This window comes from Gallinula chloropus, assembly GCF_964237585.1.
Source record: "Gallinula chloropus genome assembly, chromosome: 2".
Taxonomy (NCBI): Eukaryota; Metazoa; Chordata; class Aves; order Gruiformes; family Rallidae; genus Gallinula; species Gallinula chloropus.
Window position 1 is genome coordinate 55,492,411 of NC_140086.1, and position 17,851 is coordinate 55,510,261.

General features: G+C 44.7%; 1 protein-coding gene across 1 annotated transcript in view; it reads left to right on the top strand.

Annotated features, from left to right (window-relative positions):
- The window catches only part of ANKRD12 (ankyrin repeat domain 12), a 66,389-nt gene extending 54,360 nt beyond the window's left edge, over window positions 1-12,029 (top strand). Inside the window, exons 9-12 of the mRNA XM_084280368.1 lie at window positions 6,436-6,534; window positions 8,306-8,449; window positions 11,340-11,435; window positions 11,781-12,029. Coding sequence (XP_084136494.1) covers window positions 6,436-6,534; window positions 8,306-8,449; window positions 11,340-11,435; window positions 11,781-11,966 — 525 coding nt within the window. The 3' untranslated portion in view covers window positions 11,967-12,029. The remainder of the gene's footprint in view (window positions 1-6,435; window positions 6,535-8,305; window positions 8,450-11,339; window positions 11,436-11,780) is intronic.
- The last annotated feature ends 5,822 nt before the right edge of the window (window positions 12,030-17,851 follow it).

The window sequence follows — 17,851 nt, forward strand, 5'->3', positions numbered from 1 at the left end:
TACTTAAGGTGTGTCAAGTTAAGGAAGAGTGAGTTTAATCCTCGAGCAGCAGAAATGCCTACTGAGCTGAACTGCTTGTGTATACCAAGTGTCTCATGCACAAGCCAAACATCCAGGCTTCACCCTCCGTACTTCCGAATGGGCGAGTTGCTCTGGTGACTCATTGAAGATAACCCACCACTACTTGGGACGCCGCCTCTGCTCTTTCCCAGTAGAGTTTGAAGATTCTTTTGGTTAAGCAATGAACACAAATTTAATAGAGAAAAGTAGATTTTGAAATTTGTCTTCATTGCAGAGGTAGTTTTAATCCCCGTATAAGCCATTTCCTCTCATTTTTTCGCTATGTCCCCACATCTGCCTGAGAGAATTAAAACGTGGATCCTCTAAAGTTAAGTTCTGTCTTGTGTGACAGTGACCACAGTTCTTTGAAATGATTCAGTTACAGTCCAAGGAAGGATGTGGGTAAGATGACCCTGTGCTTTGTCAACAATGTACGAGGCTGTCAGCCTTCCCAAGTCTAGAAATCTTTCTCAGTAGCTGTTGCAGCATCTATAATTCATCTGCATCACCGGAAGCAGAGAGATTTTTATTTTTTATAGCAGCTGCTAGCCGAGTACATACTGTTTCCAAGCTACAACTTAACTGATTTGGCATCACGCTTCAGTGCTTAATTTGGGGTAAGTGGCAAGTGGAAAAGCACAATATATATTTTTCCCTAGTATTTCTCCTACCTGGGCAATAGAATTCATGTCCCTGTCATAAATGGCAACGTGTGTAGGCACTGTAAGAAAGGGAGGGTTATTGACTTGGTATTAAAGCGTTGCCCCATACTGCCTCTCTGTTTCTTTTGCTGTGCAGTTCATGAGAATAAATATAGGTAGTTGGGTAGTGCAAATCCTTGGGTAACGTATGTTCAGTATATATCGAGATGAATGCGTACTCCCTGTTCTCGTGGCTTTTAATTACTTTTGGGGAGGAGGGGGGAGAAACCAACACAACCTCAAAAACCTCTGAAAATGTGATTATGTGCTTGAAGGATTCCAGTTACTGATTTTCATCTCCTTTAGATGTGGATTCCTTCCCTACACATACATGTTCTGGTGATACTGATGCTTTAAACTGTTAACTTGTTTTACCGTTAATCTTCTGCAGTCATAGAACAGGTGAAGCTTTTTATTCCATGCTAGTAAGAGCAAAAGGGAAGGAAAACAAATGCTGAGAAGCTAAAATAAAAAATTAGTGAATTGGTGTTTATTTCCATTAGAAGTAAAAGTGTTAAGAAAGCAGTGTGATTTGTAAACTGGAGAGGGAGATATAATAAGCATTTTTGGTTTGTTTGGCTGAAAAAAATGATCTATGACACAGCTAAATGTTTTCTATATGGTAATTTGCACGAATACAAATTTTGATAAAATTCTCAGGTTTCTTTCCTGAAAAAGATACCATAAAAAATTACTAATAGCTCCAATGTAACCTCTTTGTAGAGCTTGCTTATGTGTGCAGTTTAATTTCAGTGTCACGGTTGAAAGTCCCATTCATAATCATTCCCATTACACATCCCTCCAAAAGGAGCATTGCTAAATCAGAGGTCAGGAATGACCGCTTGCTTATATACGTGGAATGTAAGGCCTATGCCGAGTCTCCCTACAGTTGTGGAATGTTAGTAACACACACATGTTTTTATGTATAGAATGTGTCATTTAATACACAACTGTAAAATGACCTCTTGGCTGGGATTGCTTGTTGTTGGGTTTTTTTATTTTTCCTTAGGTGGATCTTTAACCATGCTCTGTTAACCTGATTTTTGCCTCATTAATTTCTATAGGCGAGGTGAAAGTAGATACTCTTTCTTTAAATTATTCCTGCATTTTCGATATCACTGCGTGAAGGGCTCCCTGAAGACAATGTATTATTTAGCTCTGACACTCTGGGACTCAGAATAGTTTGTATAACATACTGTTCTCTGCATTGGAATTTTAATGATGCGCTATAGTTTATCTGATGAACTTCAAACATCCTGTAGGTGGGAACCAGGAGATGGTGTGTGTGCTTAAGTTTGATTTCCACAGCCTTGTTTATATACTGTAATTTATGACCCGTATCACCTCAGGCTGTAAGGATAGTCACATAGGAATTGTTGCTTCCCTCCCACCAATGCAAATACAAAACATAAGATAGGAGACGTCAGGTATATGCAAAAAAAGAAGGAAACAAATCTGAATCTTCTAAAAGAGAACATTTAAATTGTACTTAGCTACGTTGCCTTTCAGATGGCTACATCAGTCTGTTCTGCGGGGTTCAGTCATCTCTATCAGAACTGTCTCCTCAGAATAGATACCAAGATGATTCATTTCCAGCTTCTGATGGCTATCTAGCAGGCATGTTTCTAGTAAAAAGGATTCTGTCCAGTCTCTCTGGCATTGCTGTAGAAACTTAAGTGGTAAAAGCTTATTTTAGTGGTGTCACCAGAAACTTGCTTCTTAAATGCATGAAGTACTACAGCAACAGAGCAGGCCAGTCAATTTGGGTGTCATGGGAGAGGGCAAATAACCAGGAATGTGTGAAAGCAATCGCAGAAATTTTGTGTATGTGTAAGTCAGAGTTAGCTGAAGTGTTGCTGTTTTCTAATGGGCATAAATGAGGATCAAAGGTTTGCAGACTGAGGAGTTGCTGTTCTTGTTATAGTTGTTATGAGGGATGCAAGACATGGAAGAAGCTTTCTTAACTGATTTTCATGTATTCGAGATGATGAGGGTATGTCTTGAATCTTCCCCATTATCGAACAAACCTGGTGTGATGGCTGCATTCTAGTGAAGCAGAGCAAGGCTGAAGCCTGCCTAGCTTCTCTGGGTAGTTTCTAAGTCTGGGATTAGAGAACACTGAAGAAGGTAGTGCCCCTTTGTTTCCCTCTCTTCTTTGTGGAATCTGGACCCTTAAGAAGCTAGTTATCAAACTTAGTTAGGTTTGATACTGAGGTCACCTTGTGACATTTGTTTTCATGCTCTTGCAAGTCCAACATGCATGGTTGTATTTTCCTTGCATACCTTTTGTGGTTTCTTTACCAACCATGTCTTTGACTAGAAGATACAAGAGGCTCCTCTGGCTGTTCCTGCCTCGAAACCTTTGACTTCATTTTTCTTGGACATCAGAAAGTTTATTTCCTTTGTCAAAATCTAGTGCTGTTTCCTAAGTTGGAACTTCCTAATGTTGGGGATCGTGTGTATTAAGAGGAGTGTGGCCAGCAGGCTGAGGGAGGTTATCCTCCACCTCTGCGCTGCCCTGGTGAGGCAGCGTCTGAAGTACCATGTCCAGTTCTGGGCTCTCCGGTTGAAGAAAGTCAGGGAACTACTGGAGAGAGTCCGGAGGAGGGCTGCAGAAGTGATGAGGATACTGGAGCATCTCTGGTATGAGGAAAGGCTGAGAGAGCTGAGGCTGTTTGGTCTGGAGAAGGCTGAGAGGGGATCTATCTCATTGATGCTTAAAAATACCTGAAAGGTGGATGTCAAGAGGGTGGGGCCAGACATTTCTCAGTGGTGCCCAGGGACAAAACAAGGGGCAACAGACACAAACTGGAACACAGCAAGTTCTAGCCTAACATGAGGAGAACATTCTTTACTTTGACTGGGACAGAGCACTGGGACAGGCTGCCAGAGAGGCTGTGGAGCCTCCTCTGGAGATACTCAAGACCCACCTGGATGCTGTCCTGTGCAGCCTGCCGTAGGTGATGCTGCTCTGGCAGGGGGGTTGGACTAGATGATCTCCAGGGGTCACTTCCAACCCCGGCTGTTCTGTGGTTCTGTAATAGTTTGCATTATTTTGAATGGATCCTTTAATGAGAAGGGTTAGGGAACACTGCCGTAAGGAGCAAGGGCGATCCACAGGGATTAAATTTAGCCAGGGAAAGGAACCTCCTTCTGCTTACCCTGTGCCCAGTGGGGTGAGGGAACTTCTGCTATCTTCTGCGACCCCGAACAGATCAGCGTTGTGCGCAGGAACTGACTCTGGGCAGGCAGTGCCCTGGGAAGGAGCTGCGAATGCCCCTGCCTATTACGACTGAGCTTCGTAGCTGTGAAGAAGCCCCTGTCTGTGCCCGTCGCGCCTTACCCCGCCGTGGGGATGCAGGGGGAACCCGCCGGCCCGGGCGCAGCGCTGGGGCGCCCCCTGCTGCCTGGGATGCCCTCGTCCCTTTCACAGACGGGCTGGGAAACGCACGGCCGGGCGGGCGGGCGGGCGGCCCCAGCGCTCAGCCGGCCGAACCCCTCTGTGAGCGGGTGTGAATGAAGGCTGCGGCGGGGGGCACTTAGGCCTTCAAATGGAAGTCCACACGAGTTGGCTGCGGAGCTGATGAAGCCCTCCCCGGCTGTCTCCTGCCGTGTTGATTCCTGCTCCTGCCGCAAAGTGACACGGCCCGTGAATTCGGAGGAATAACCTTTCATAAGGCGGTTTAAATGGCTCTGGTGATATGTGTGCCCACTAGCTCTGAGGTTTTTATTGCTGAACGACTTAACTGCATAAGCTCAAAGGCTGTATATAGACAGGTTGTTCATCTTGCTTCTCGAGCTGTGCGCTCCTCTGTTAACAAAAGCCCCGCAACGTTTGAGAGATCTTTTGGGGGTTAGTAAAATTAATGAAATAAAAGCTCAGTGTTAGTACAAGCACGTCCTCCAGTTCTATTGGAAGACGACAACAGCGCGGTTGTACTGTGTTCTGAGAGCGAAGTATCCAGGCAAAACTAGGCTGCAGTGTGTCTCAGGCTGAGCTTCCACATGCTGAAATCCATAGTGACTGAGACACAGTATTTTGTGGGTTGTTTGTTCTGGTTTATCGCTTTTTTGTTGGTTGGGTTTTTTTGGTTGGGTTGGTTGGTTGTTAATGCTGATGACTTAGACAAAATGGTGTGTGTCATAACTGCTACTCACTGCTTTGGGAGCCAAACTGTTGTCACTAAGAAAAGTTAGGGTTAGGTTATGGTTGGACTCAATGATCTGAAGGGTCTCTTCCAACCCAAGTGATTTTGTGATTCTATAAGTGTATCTTGGTGAGTAGTTTAAACATGAAGGAGTTGAATGTCATTTTATACCAAATAATAACTTCAGGAATGCACTGCAACCAGTTATTCTATATGTTCTTTGAACCCAAAGACTAGTACTGCTAGCTTCCAGTTGGGGAAGGAATTGTCCTGAAATAATTTTCCAAGATAACAGTAATTGAATAATTTTGGGTAGATAAATCACTCTGTTATTGGAGAGTATAGGTGCAAGATTGATAATAGTAACACAGTGTGTCCGTATTTGCATAATGGATTTGTTATTTCTTGAGAGTTGTAGGATCCATATTATGGAATACAATTAGTTATGTCTGTGGTTTGTGTCAGGTACAAGGCAGAGTATAGAGTACAATACCTGTAGGTATTTCAGCTGTGGTTTCTGAGTATCTGCGGTAGTAAGCAGTACTTAATTCAGTTTTGATGAGTCTTTCCCAAGTGATATCACTGATATCACTCCTCAGATCTAGGAGTTGTTAAAAGCCACACTGAGCTGTCAGGCAGAACTTGTATAGAGGAAAAGTAAACTTTAGGTGGAGGCTTAAAACTCCCAAGATGTTTACGAGTTGCTTCTCAAGAACCATCTGGTTTCTGCAGTTGCCATGAAGGCTCCAAGTGCCTTTTCAGTTTTTGTCATACAGCCCAGTCAGGACAGTAATATCAGCTGTTTACTAAAAATGGAAAGTGTGTAACCAATTAATAACTCTGGTGATACCCCACTCAAGTCTGGGTTTTTTGAAAAAATTTTTTAAGGTAAAATCATTAAAAAATACATATTATCTGGGTAACTGACAGGAGGAAACAGTTTTCCAAGCCACTGTCTGGGGCTCTAGTGTACTTTTGTGCTTCCCTGTGTTCTGCTTGATTATAAGATTAGGAATATGGATGGTTATCTTTTATGCCATATAAAATGCCAGTGATGCTGTATAGATCTATCAAGTGACTTAATTTTTCAGCAATATTTTTCTTTGTCTCACTTTGCTCTTGTATTTGGCTAGGTAATTGCTGACTTCTCAGAATGAATAGGTGTGCTTTAACGAGTCGTAAAAATTTAATGCCAGTTTTATTTTTACTATCTTCTAATGTACAGCCCTTTTAAAGAATAGCTATGGTATGCTGACAGCAACTGGCTAAAATCACTAAACTGGAATTAAACATTTTGGTTGGCTTTATTAACTGTATGGTAAAGAATCCTTAAAACCTGTTATTGCAGATGGATCAGAGTAGCAAAATTAATGTAATGTGTAAAAAACCTTGCATTTTCCCAGGAAAGAAAAGAAAAAAAAAAAAAAGACTTGCCTCCTTTTTTTTTGGTTAATAAATGCTCAAATCATACAGGCAATGTTAAACTTACATTAAATACAAAATACTATTTAAAACTTTTTCCACAGATTACACCACCTCCCTCACTGTCAGACCCACTTAAGGAACTGTTCAAACAACAGGAGGTTGTAAGGATGAAGCTACGTTTGCAGCACAGTATTGAAAGGGTAAGACTAAAATAATTTCCATTTTTTATTTCCTAACTTTAAGCTTTAGGGGGTTGGCTTTTGGGGGAAGGGCTTGTTTGGGTTTTGTTGGGTTTGTTTTGTTTTAATGGACAGACTAAATTTTGCTCAATTTATCAATGCTTTAGAAGTAATCTGCCTTCCATCCAAATTTATGAATAGGAGAAAAATGTAATTAAAGAAAAGTGATTTGGACAACTGTTGGCAGAGTGCTTAAATCAGTAATAAAGCAGCTTTTTCTGCTCTAAGATGTGGCTCACATTTTTCCCAGGGGCAGTGGGGAGTGGGAAGAAAGCTGTGGACTCTGGTTTTGAAAGCTCATCATGGATGTAGACTTCAGAACCACATTGACTGAGTTAAAATAATTGAAGAGAAAGTAAATTCTATATTGGTAGAAGACACACATGGCTCTAAGACAAACATTTTTTGCAATATTCCGCTTGAAAAAGCTGCCAAAAAATTATGTTAGAACTACATCTGTAGGATTCACTGCATTTGAACACAGAAATACAGGAAATACTCCTGGTTTAAGAATATTCGTTATTTTTAGGTTGCCCAACCCTTTTTCCTTGGCAGCCTAGCTTTAGATGTCTTGTCAGCGTTGTGAGCCAGACTGCTTGTAGTCACAGGCAGGACCCCTTTTGCTCACAGGATATAACTTAGGGTTTCCTCTCAGTTACACAGGCAGCTGGCTCATTAAAACCCACTGTAGTTTTTTATTAAGTTGTTTTTAATGTGGCTTAACAAACCAGATGAGGGAGGGGCTTTATTTAATTTCAGTATTTCAGTGTAAGGCTGGTTATAAAGTAACAAGCATAAAAATTGTAAAGGTGGCTCAAGTTCTACCTGAAAAGAAATCAATTGTAACCAAAGGATAGATGCTGCATTTTCAGTTTTCCAAGCTTTTTATAATCTAACTTCTTTTCTTTTATAAAAAGTAGAGCCATTATGTTGCCAAGCAGTGCACACGCACATACGTTCTTTCATGTCTTATAAAATTCTGTTTATTTTCAGTTATTTTTGCTTAAACAGTCTGTTCTTCAAATCAAATCCTCTTTATACAAGTCAAGCTTGGCCAAGTGAGCTACATTTTCTTGCCTCAGTTCAGTAGAGAATCCTCGCCCAGATGTGTATTTGTGGAGTTTCTGTATGTTGCTTAAAGAAAGAAAAAAATATTGTCCTGCCAATTATGTTCAGTTTTCTTGGCCAGTGTGCCTGCTGTGCCAAGCATGTGGCAAAAATCTTAATACAGTCAAGACCCTGTGGTGGTTTGGCCCTGGCTGGAGGCCAGACGCCCACCAAAGTCACTCTATGACTCCCCTTTTGAGCTGGACAGGGGAGAAAATATCTGTTGAGAGGCTTAGGAGTAGAGGTAAGGACATACATACGCAAACCTATATCCCAAGGCTCTGCTCCTCACACCTGTCATCTTTCACCTTCTTCATTAACTTGGAACTTGCCTCAGTAGCACTAAGTGGAAAATCTGAGCATGACGGTCAGCCAACAGCGATGGGGGGAGAGGGGGAGAAGGTGGTTTCGGTTCTGACATACAGGGAACACACTCTGCATCGTTAAATTGAAATTGTGGATTTGATGAGATGAACGGTCGCTCCTCCCTCTGCCAGCCCATTTCTCCTGCTGCTCAAAAGTGTAAGCAAGCCTTGAAAAGAACAGTTTAAATGAATGGACATTTTTATGAATGAAACTGAAATGCTTAATTTACCAAATGTATATTTATATCTTACCCATTTAGGAAAAGCTTATTGTTTCTAATGAACAAGAAGTTCTACGTGTTCATTATCGAGCGGCAAGAACGCTAGCTAATCAAACACTACCCTTCAGTGCCTGCACCGTTCTGCTGGATGCTGAGGTTTATAATGTGCCTCTGGATGCTCAGGTAATGTAGATGAACTTCAGAATTTTAGACAAAAAGGTCTTTCTAGCCTGGCTCAGAAAGAGTGGTTGGAGCCATCTCTATTCCCATACTGAAATTGTTATGTCTGGAATTAAGATTTTGCACATTAAAGATTGTTACTTTGATTTGGGCAAACAGAAACAAGAGGTTATGGGTATATGTACACTGATTGTTTTGTACCGTGTCTGGTTTTCTTTCACCTTTCACCTCCAGAAATTATGAGAAGGATAAAATGAGAACATTACTCTGCTGTTTGTTATTAAATCCATTTTCAATCAGAGTGTATTTTGGAAGCTTACAAGTAAAGCTGAAACAACAACAAAAAAATTATCCAGATGTAAAACCCTTTTCTTCAGTAGCCCAGAGAAATGGACTGCAGGGGGGTGTGAAGTGATGAGGTTGGTTTGTGACATTTGGAAACATTTTGTGGGAGGTACTCAAATAATACTTTTCTCCTCTCTCTAAGACAGTCGTTAAAACTGTTCCATAAAAAGTAGATGACCAACACAGAAATGTTGAACACTAACAGATAAATTAGTTGTTTTTTTCCAAATCACCTGAGCTCTGTATTATTTACGTGGCCAGTGTTGGTATTTAGCTTGTGATTAAACCCCAAAACGAGCAGTAGATTTTATAATCTGCATCTCTTTATGAACCACCACTCCGAGCTCTGTTGCAGCCGTGTGTCTTAAGAGAATACAAGTTCATGTGCTGGCGTTCTGTGAGCAGATCTGCAGACTAACAAAAAAGGAAACAGGATTCAGAACCCGTCTCAGTGGCTGCAAAGAGCATCTACTACCAGGGAGAAATGTGGTGTTATGGATGTAATAAAAGTGTTGATGTGTTGGATGCTGGGCATTTAAAATGAAACACGTTTTGGACATATGTGGAAGGCTGCTTTAGTCCTGGAGGCACTTACAGACTTATTACAGCTCCCAGTGTTTCCTCAGTCTGTTATTACATTTTTTGCCTGTCTTCAAGGTCCTAGAGCTGTGTGCAACAAGGTGATTCAGAGGGAGATAGCAGTTTTATGGGGACTGTGGTGTTCTCCCATTTTAAGCTTTATACTGACAAATCCTTAGGAAATGTAACTGAAAGGGCAAAAATGAGATGTTTCTCTTCTGTTAACAGTCCAGATGTCATCTTTGTTAGATCTGAAGTTCAGAATGCCCTTTGCTATTTTTTTGCCCCATTTTAGAGGCCCTGAGCTTTTTAGAAATTTGAGATACACCTGTGTTATGCATGTAACTGTATTTTTATAGCTAACATTTTACAAATTATTTTAAGTAAGCTGATTCTGTGTTTGAATTCTGTGAAACAGAAGGAATCTTTTTAGGGGGAGAAGTTGCTGTGGGGTTTACCCTCCCACCCCATATTGCAGCTTTTTTTGACTGTATAACATCTGGAGGAGGGGTAAAACGCTTCTCCTTCCCTCTTACTTACTCTTACTACCTCAGCAGCTTCGTATTTCAGTCTGGTAATTTTTCTTAGAGATTATAATAGTGGCAATAATATTCAGCACAGGATTAAGTATTTTTTTTTTAATTACAATTGAAATCAGTGTTTTAAACTACCTGCTCGATGCTGTGGTTTGTATTTGTTTTGTGGGAAGAATGTAGATGCATAAGAAACCATTCTCTTGTAAGGCCACTTAACCTGCCACTTAACCCGCCCTCCCGCTAGCGACTCTTCACATCATTCTCCAGTGAAGAAACAGTTCTGATGAAATAGGGGCAAATAGCTGGGAAAGATTTGTGAGCAAAGATCTGGTTTGTTTTGCAGGAAAATGACCACCTCAGAACTGGGTTTATGGGGTTTCTGAAGTGGGGTTATGGGGCCAAGGCAAAGATGCGGGGGAGGAAAAAGGCCCCGTTTCTGGGACTGGTCACAGCTCATCTAAATACCTGCAGTTCAGGGCTACGGGATTGGTGGTGGTGACGGCTCTTTCTAGAACCAACCTGTACAGGTGTCCTTGAGATCTGAAATCTCAGCTGTTCTCTTGAGATACCAGTCTTTGCAGGCTTTTTTCCTGTTCTTGCCCATTGCTACAGTGTTCAAATTCCAAAAGTGTTGGAGGGTTTTTTTTTAATTTGTGGGTTCATTTGTTGGTTTGGTTTTGTTTTGGTTTTTTTTTGGGGGGGGTGGTGTTGGGTTTGGGGTTGTTGGTTTTTTTCCTAAAAATGTACTAGCAGCTTGTTCAATGTAGTTACTGTTATTTAAATGTTAAATTGGCATAGTTGGGCTTTAGGACTCTGCCTCATTACTCGCATTGGGCAGATGTGACTTTACAAATTGTTACTAAATAGCTTTTTTTTAAAAAAAATAATTACTTCATTGAGTAGGATGTCTGCTTTTTTTTTTTTTTTTAATATCTTCTAGGGGATTTTGATTCTAGTTTTATTATTATTATTGCTGCTTTCCAGTACTTGTGTAGCCAGTAAAGTCCGGCTGCTTACGCCGTCCTGTAGTATTTGCTTTTCCCAGGGGAATATTCGTTTAATTTGTTACTGAATTTTAGAGAGACCAAAGAGAGCAATTTTGTGGAAGGATCTGCCTTGTACTGTGATTAAGACTTTAAGGCATAAATCTTTAAGCCTCCTACTCTATATTTCAAAAATAGAATACAGTAAAGGGCTCGAGGGAATCTGAAAATACCCGTTTTAGTGAGCAGCTGGCTCAGTGAAAGTGGTGGTCAGCATATATGCTCATCATAGACCTCGATATGTTGACTGAGAGTTTATTTTTCCACCTGAAGCATTGTTTACAAAGGTCCCACTAAGTGGGTTTCATGTTTCAAAATAAGGTTTTAAGACTGAGTGATTAAATAACTTACAGCTTGAATTTATTTTTCTTTCTTTTTTTTTTTTTTCAGACTGATGACAGCAAAACATCAGTGAGGGATCGATTTAATGCAAGGCAGTTTATGTCATGGTTACAGGATGTGGATGATAAGTTTGACAAATTAAAGGTATACTTTGTCTTTCTATTTAAAAAAAAAAAACCCAAACTTTTAATGTCACTATGGAGATGAGATAAATAAATAGATTAATAAATGTTAGTCATATGCAGTGTGCATATGCTATTGCAGAGGTTGTAAGGGCAACACAAAGGAGGGTCTAGCAGTATGAAAAATAATTAATCTTTATTGCTATATAGTTTAATGGAATGATCTGTAAATTTCTGAAGACATAGTGGGGAAATCACTTACTGTCACCAGAGGGGCCCCCAGATACTCTTTCTATTTTCAAACTGGTTGTGGTATTTCTTTAAATACTGAAGTAACTTCTTAACTTCTTTCCCAATTTTCAAACAGACGTGCCTTCTGATGAGGCAGCAGCACGAAGCAGCGGCTTTAAATGCGGTACAGAGACTGGAGTGGCAGCTTAAACTGCAAGAACTTGATCCTGCTACATACAAATCCATCAGCATTTACGAAATTCAGGAGTTTTACGTTCCTCTTGTTGATGTTAATGATGACTTTGAATTGACGCCAATATGACAACTACCATCTCCTGGCTCCCCCTTTCCCCTGGACTACAAGAGACTGAGGTGCAGTGACACGCAAAGGTATTTTTTGGTTGTTTTTCTTTAAGACAGAGCACTTAATTCTGCGGAATGCTACCTTTCTTGGTAATCCAGGTGTTCCTTCAGAGAAGTGCGGCACGGGCTCTCGCTCACACGCAGAAGATGGATGCTAATCTTAAAGTCAGTGTCCCAGCAAATGCCATTACCTGTATCTTAAAATTGCCTGTAGCTTTAGATCTTCTTGCTGAAAAGGACGACGAAACATGGTGAGTTTTAACAGCGCTGGAAGCTGTTAATAACTAAAACAGCCACCAGAAAAAAACAAATGATACTTCAAATCTGCTATAAAACTTTGTATTATGAAACTTCTGTAACAGTTGAACTCCCACAGAATAACAATGAAAAGCCTGTGGAAGAAAATATAAGACTTGGAGGGAAAAAAAGTCTATTAATCTTATTATATCTTGTAAATTACTGTACAGCTTTCTTTTTTGGAAGAAAAGATGTAATATTGTCTTCATTTTTAAATAATTTATTTTATACTTATTGTGCAAATGTAAATAGTCTTGTAATTAATGTTCAAACCTGTATAAAATAGATATTTTAACTGTAAAACTGTTTTTGTCTAATGTTTTATTGGACCAAAGTTGTAGTTTTTATTAAGTGTATTGTGTTCCTCCTGGATGGCAGTTCTTTTTTTTTTTTTTGTATGGCATGTGTTTGATTTAGCTGCTTGTTTCATCACCATAACTGTAAAAGAATTGAAACTGAACTGTATTGCATGCTTCACAGAACTCTTAACTCCTTTACTTCAGTAACTAAACAATTGTAATATTTACAAACCCATATTTCATATTAGTCTGCTGTTGTAATGCCAGACCTATGACTTACTATACGGAAAATATTTTTGTGTAAAACAAAAAATACCCCTTTTGCTCTTATATGGTGGTCTCGTAATAGAGCCTATTTTTTCCAACAAAATGCCTTTGAATGAAAATTCTTAAATTGTATATTGTCTATTTTAATATTAATCTATGGAAGGATATGTACATAGTTGTAAATACAATGTTTAATAAATTTTATTGGTCATGTTATGGGTTGGAATTGTTTCATTTTGTAACACTTGCTCTATCCAGTCTTAGCATTCCAGAGACATGTAAGGAGGCTCAGTGAAAGCCTCAGTGTTGTGAAATGTAACCCTCTTTTATTCTTAGTCCTGTTAATGAGCAGAGAGTTAATTATTTATTAGTAGGAGGTTACAGATATTCATGAAAAAGATTTGTTACCCTCTAGTCCATAAATTAATCAGGAATGCTTGGGATCTGATGTCTGTGAGATTACGTTGGAAAGGGATGCGGCTTGGGCAAGAGAGACCTGCTTACCTGAAAAAGAGATCTGAAGTACTTGGGGTGAACTGATTTTTAATTACTAGGAGAACTACTACAGAGTAGTTACTCCTGCGTGTATGAACGCCCAGGGTACCTTTTTTACGATGGAGAGCAAACAGGCACTGAACAAGAGACTGCAGACAGTAGTAGGCTCTGTCCTGTGTGCACATCACTCCTAGTTCCAACCAAGAATAAAGTGATAGTAACTTGAGACTAGTAACTTCTTTTCCTGCTTTTAGCTTGTTAGGTAGGTACCTGTGGAAGGAGTTGTTGTTCCTGCTTTTCTATAGGAACGTTGTCCTGACTTCACTCGGGATTGAAGGTGTGCTGAGGAAAATGCGAATATGATCCTCTTCTGAAAGCTGGGGTAAAATTCTAAAATCATACAGAAACCTGTATTATCTGGTTAAAAAGACGGGGGGAATGGATAAAGCTTGAATGTATTAACTAGTAAGGGGGTATGAGTTTACTACCATCACAGGAATAAAAAGTAACATACAAACCTGGAAGCAGAACCTAATCTAGACCTCTGTCTGTATCAGGGCTATGAATAATTCAGTATTTCCTGAAGAACAGGGAAGATAAACTGGCTTACAGGAGTGTTGGCTGCGATAGGCAAGAAGCGGGTGACAAATACTTGGGATGGAGGTGACAACTGGGCGGATTTACAGCTGGACCTAGGTGCGGCTGTACAGCAGTACCCCAGTGGCACTCGGAGGGCGCAGGGGAGCAATGGCTGTAGCGCAGGTCAGGGAGCAGGATGGCGCTGGGGTGCTGCGGCAGTTTTTCACCCCGTGTGGCCCTGGGGACAGCCCCAAGGGACTGGCAGGAGGGTCACGGGATTGAGGGTGTTTACTGGAAAAGACACTTCATCCTCTGGATGTACCAGCAGAAACATTTCTGTGAGGAATTCAATGTTTTGGTAGTGTCCTGTCTTACAAGGAGATCTGAGGACAGATGTTTCTTAGGTTTAGGCTGCAGTTTCTTTACAAGGAGTGATGATTTCCTGCTTTCTGGGTCTGTGAAAGAGATTTTTGCTTTTTCAATTGCAACTGCTTGGTAAAAATGTAGTTGCTCAAAGGAAGGGGACTGGCCAAATGTTTGTCCCTTGGACTGTGATCTCCGGGTTTCTCCCATTTGAATGCCGGGCTTTTTCCAGTCCTGTATTATTTTTCTTCCCCACGTTTGGTCTGTGTGATGACACCGGGTGTGGTTAAGGACACCCTGGTGTGTGTTTCTCTCACCGAGGTCGTGTGAGTTGAGGAGGGAGGGAGTAAACGCAGGAGCGACTTGGGGAGGTGGCCACGCTTCCCTCTCGAGGGTCCGACCGGCCCCTGGGGAGCCCGAGGGCTACTCCGGCATTCTGGGCTCCTAGCCAGGTTCCTCCTCGGCTTTCCTTCCAGGGACCAAACTCATCACCTTGGTCCCTCGGCTCTCGGCACGGAGGGGAGGGCAAAGCGCCCGAAGCGCGATGTTTCGGCGCTCCCGAGCGAGGCTGCCGGAAAGCCCGGGGTCCCTTCCTCGCCAGAGGCTGCCGCTGCCCTCCCCCAGCTGGCGGTGGGGCTTTCCGAGCCCCCTGCTCGGCGGGGCGCAGCTCCGCCGCCGCCGGCTCTGGATCGGGAGAGCGTCGCTCATGCATCCCAAGGCAAGTTCCCCGCGAGCGCTCCGGCGGGCCGCCTCCCGACAGAGCGGTTCCCCCCGCTGCCCTCTCTTCTCTCTGGTGCGGGGCTGCTTCCCCCGGCGCCCTGCCCTGCCCGCAGCAGGGGGGCCTTGCTCTGCTCCTCCCTTCCCGGCGCCCCCCGGATGACTTTCTCCCCCCGCTAGACCCCCACGTTTTCCCCCCGCTGGCGCACGGGTGGGCAGGGGGGCGTTCAGCCGCTCACCCCGGAAGAAGCGCCCTTGCCCCCCTACCTGCCCCCCGTCCCTCCAGAGCCGGGCTCCTCCGCCTTGCCCGTCCCGCTCGGCAGGCCCCCATCTCCCCCCCCCAACTCTGTCCCGCTCCGCGCAGCCGCCGCCACCGGGGCGGAGGGTCCCGGGGCGCGCTGCCGGCGGCGGGGGGAGGGTCCTGGCGCCTGACGGTGCCCCGAGGCGGGGCGATGCGAGGCCGCGCCGCCGCCTCCGCGCTGCCTGCGGCCGAGGGGGGAGCAGCGGGCCGAGGCGCGCGGTTGCTGCTGCCGCTGCCGCCTCCGGAGCAGCGAGAGCCGCCGGCGGAGCGGGAGGTGCCCGGCCCGCAGCGCCGTCCGGTGAGCCAGACGCCGGCGGAGAAGGGGGAGCGCGCAGGGAGAGGTGCGGGTGGCGGCGCCGGCGGGATGGAGCCGGTGGCCGGGGAAGAGGAGGTGGTGGTGGGGCCGCGGCTGCTTCTTTGTGGCAGGAAAGTTTCGGTGCGGCTCGGCGCGGCCGTCCCGCTGCCTGCCCGACCGCCTGAGGAGGAGGAGGCCGAGCCCCCCGCAGCCGGGAGGGGCGGCTTTTGGCAGCGATCCCCGTGCGGGGCCCCCGCCTGCCCCGGGCCGCTTCGGCAGGGGGGTGCGCGCCCTGTCACCGGCCTCTCGGGCCCCTGCCAGTGCCATCTTTGGGGCCCGGCCTCCCGGGTGGCGGCAGGGAGGGGGAGCCGCGGGCGGGTTGATCGGGCGGGAGGGGTTCTGAGGGTCTTTGCTGCCCTGGGTGCGAACCCGCCGGCGAAGGAGAGCGATGCGGAGCCGGGGGCTGGGGGCACCCGGTGCCGGCGGGGCGGGCCGCAGGAGCCGAGGTGCGGCGGGCAGGGGTGGTAGTAAAAGTCTCGGGGTGAAAGTCTCGGGAAGCAGCGGGCGGTGAATCGAAAATAGAGCGATGGGGGAGCCGGGGTGGGGGAAAGGGGGTACGTGCGCGGTCAGCCCGGGGCGCCAGCGCATCCGAGCAGGGCGCTCCTGGGAATGGCATCGCTCCCGCTCCGCTCCTCGGGAGCCTTTTATGCAACAACCGGGCACGGCCCGCGGTGGAAACGGTGCGGTGTTAAAACACGCCTGGATCGCCCGTCTGGCCAAGCATCGCGCTTGCCTTGGCTTCTGCGCCCTGGCCCGCGGCGTGCAACACCCGGTGGGTTTGGGGTTTGCACCGCTTCTGGCTTTAAGGGAAACTTTCTTGGGCAGCAGGGAGAGTAACGCAGCGAGCCCCTGCCGTGGGGGAAGGACCCCTGCTCTTCGTCCGTGCGCCCGGGTGTTGCGGGGGAGGGGGGGTGGTGGGGGCACTCCCAGTCCTGCCTGGGTGTAGGTGGCCGGGCGCCCAATACGGACAGAGGCAGGAGCATTTAATCTGACACAGGCTTCAAATGTCCGGATCGTGCCCGATTTACACGTTGGGTTGGTTTTTATGCCTATTTTATTGGTTTGTTTCAGCGGTTGGATGTTGCTCATTGAAAGCGTTGGGGTTTGTGGGGTTTTGTTAGCTCGTAAAGCAGAAAAACATTTTCTAGATACTGAAAGAAAAGAAAGAAATCCAGTGCCCCATTAGCATTTTTTTCCCCTCTCACGAGAACAATACGGGCTCACTGTGAGCTTGCCCAAACATGGGCTGCCTTTTATTATGTGTTGGTACGGTGCCTAGTGCAGTAGGGTCCTCTCTTGGCTGGGTTCACATGCTCAGTGGGAGAAGGAACCCGCTGGCACATCCATCGGCATTCGTAACTGCTCCCACCTGCCGAGGCGCGGGGGCTTCACAAGGGGAGGAAGGTGGAAACCCAGCTCCTCTGTCTGTTTGAAGTAGCAGATGCTCCTCTCCCGGCGACTGCAGTCACTTGCCTGGCACTTAAAAGTTACGGCGTTCAAAGGCTCTGGTACTTTTTTGTGGTTTGTTTTTTAAACACTGGTTTTTCTACCAAAAAATAAAAGTTAAGAACTTTGTGAGCACTGGAAGCCTGTGTGACACCTAACAGCCAGTATGAAAACAGCTCTGTCTGCATTAAAGAAGACATGGCAGCTTACTTCACACGCTGTAAAAGCCTGCTGTGTAGCTTGGGTCCTAGGCACCTGTGTGTACCTTTGGGTGCCCTGTAGCATCTCCTCCGGCTACCTGCTGTGTGCATTTAGAAGAGAAGACCCACCGATGAAGACCTAATTCTGTAGGGGCAGACCTAATTCTGTAGGTCTTCATTGGTGGGTCTTCTCTTCTGAGGCTTTTCTTTTTTATCCTGACTGCTTATAGGGTGTTGCATTTCATACTCGAGATTGTTCACCTGAAGTTTATTGTAGTTTAAATCCAAAGGTGTGAGAGTAGAAAGCTTCTGCTATATGTAACCAGGGAGAGAAAGGGTTGGGTTTGTCATTAAATGCCCCAGTTTTACTTTTTTTTTCTCCCAAACTATTAAATCTGTGTTGAAGGAGGCACAAAGGGGGGAGGGAAGAAAGATTTAACTTGTGCTGCAGTAGCCTTTTCAGCTGCTGGCTTTTATTTCAGCGGTGATTGAAGCACTTGTGAAAATTGCTCGCCCGCAGGAAAC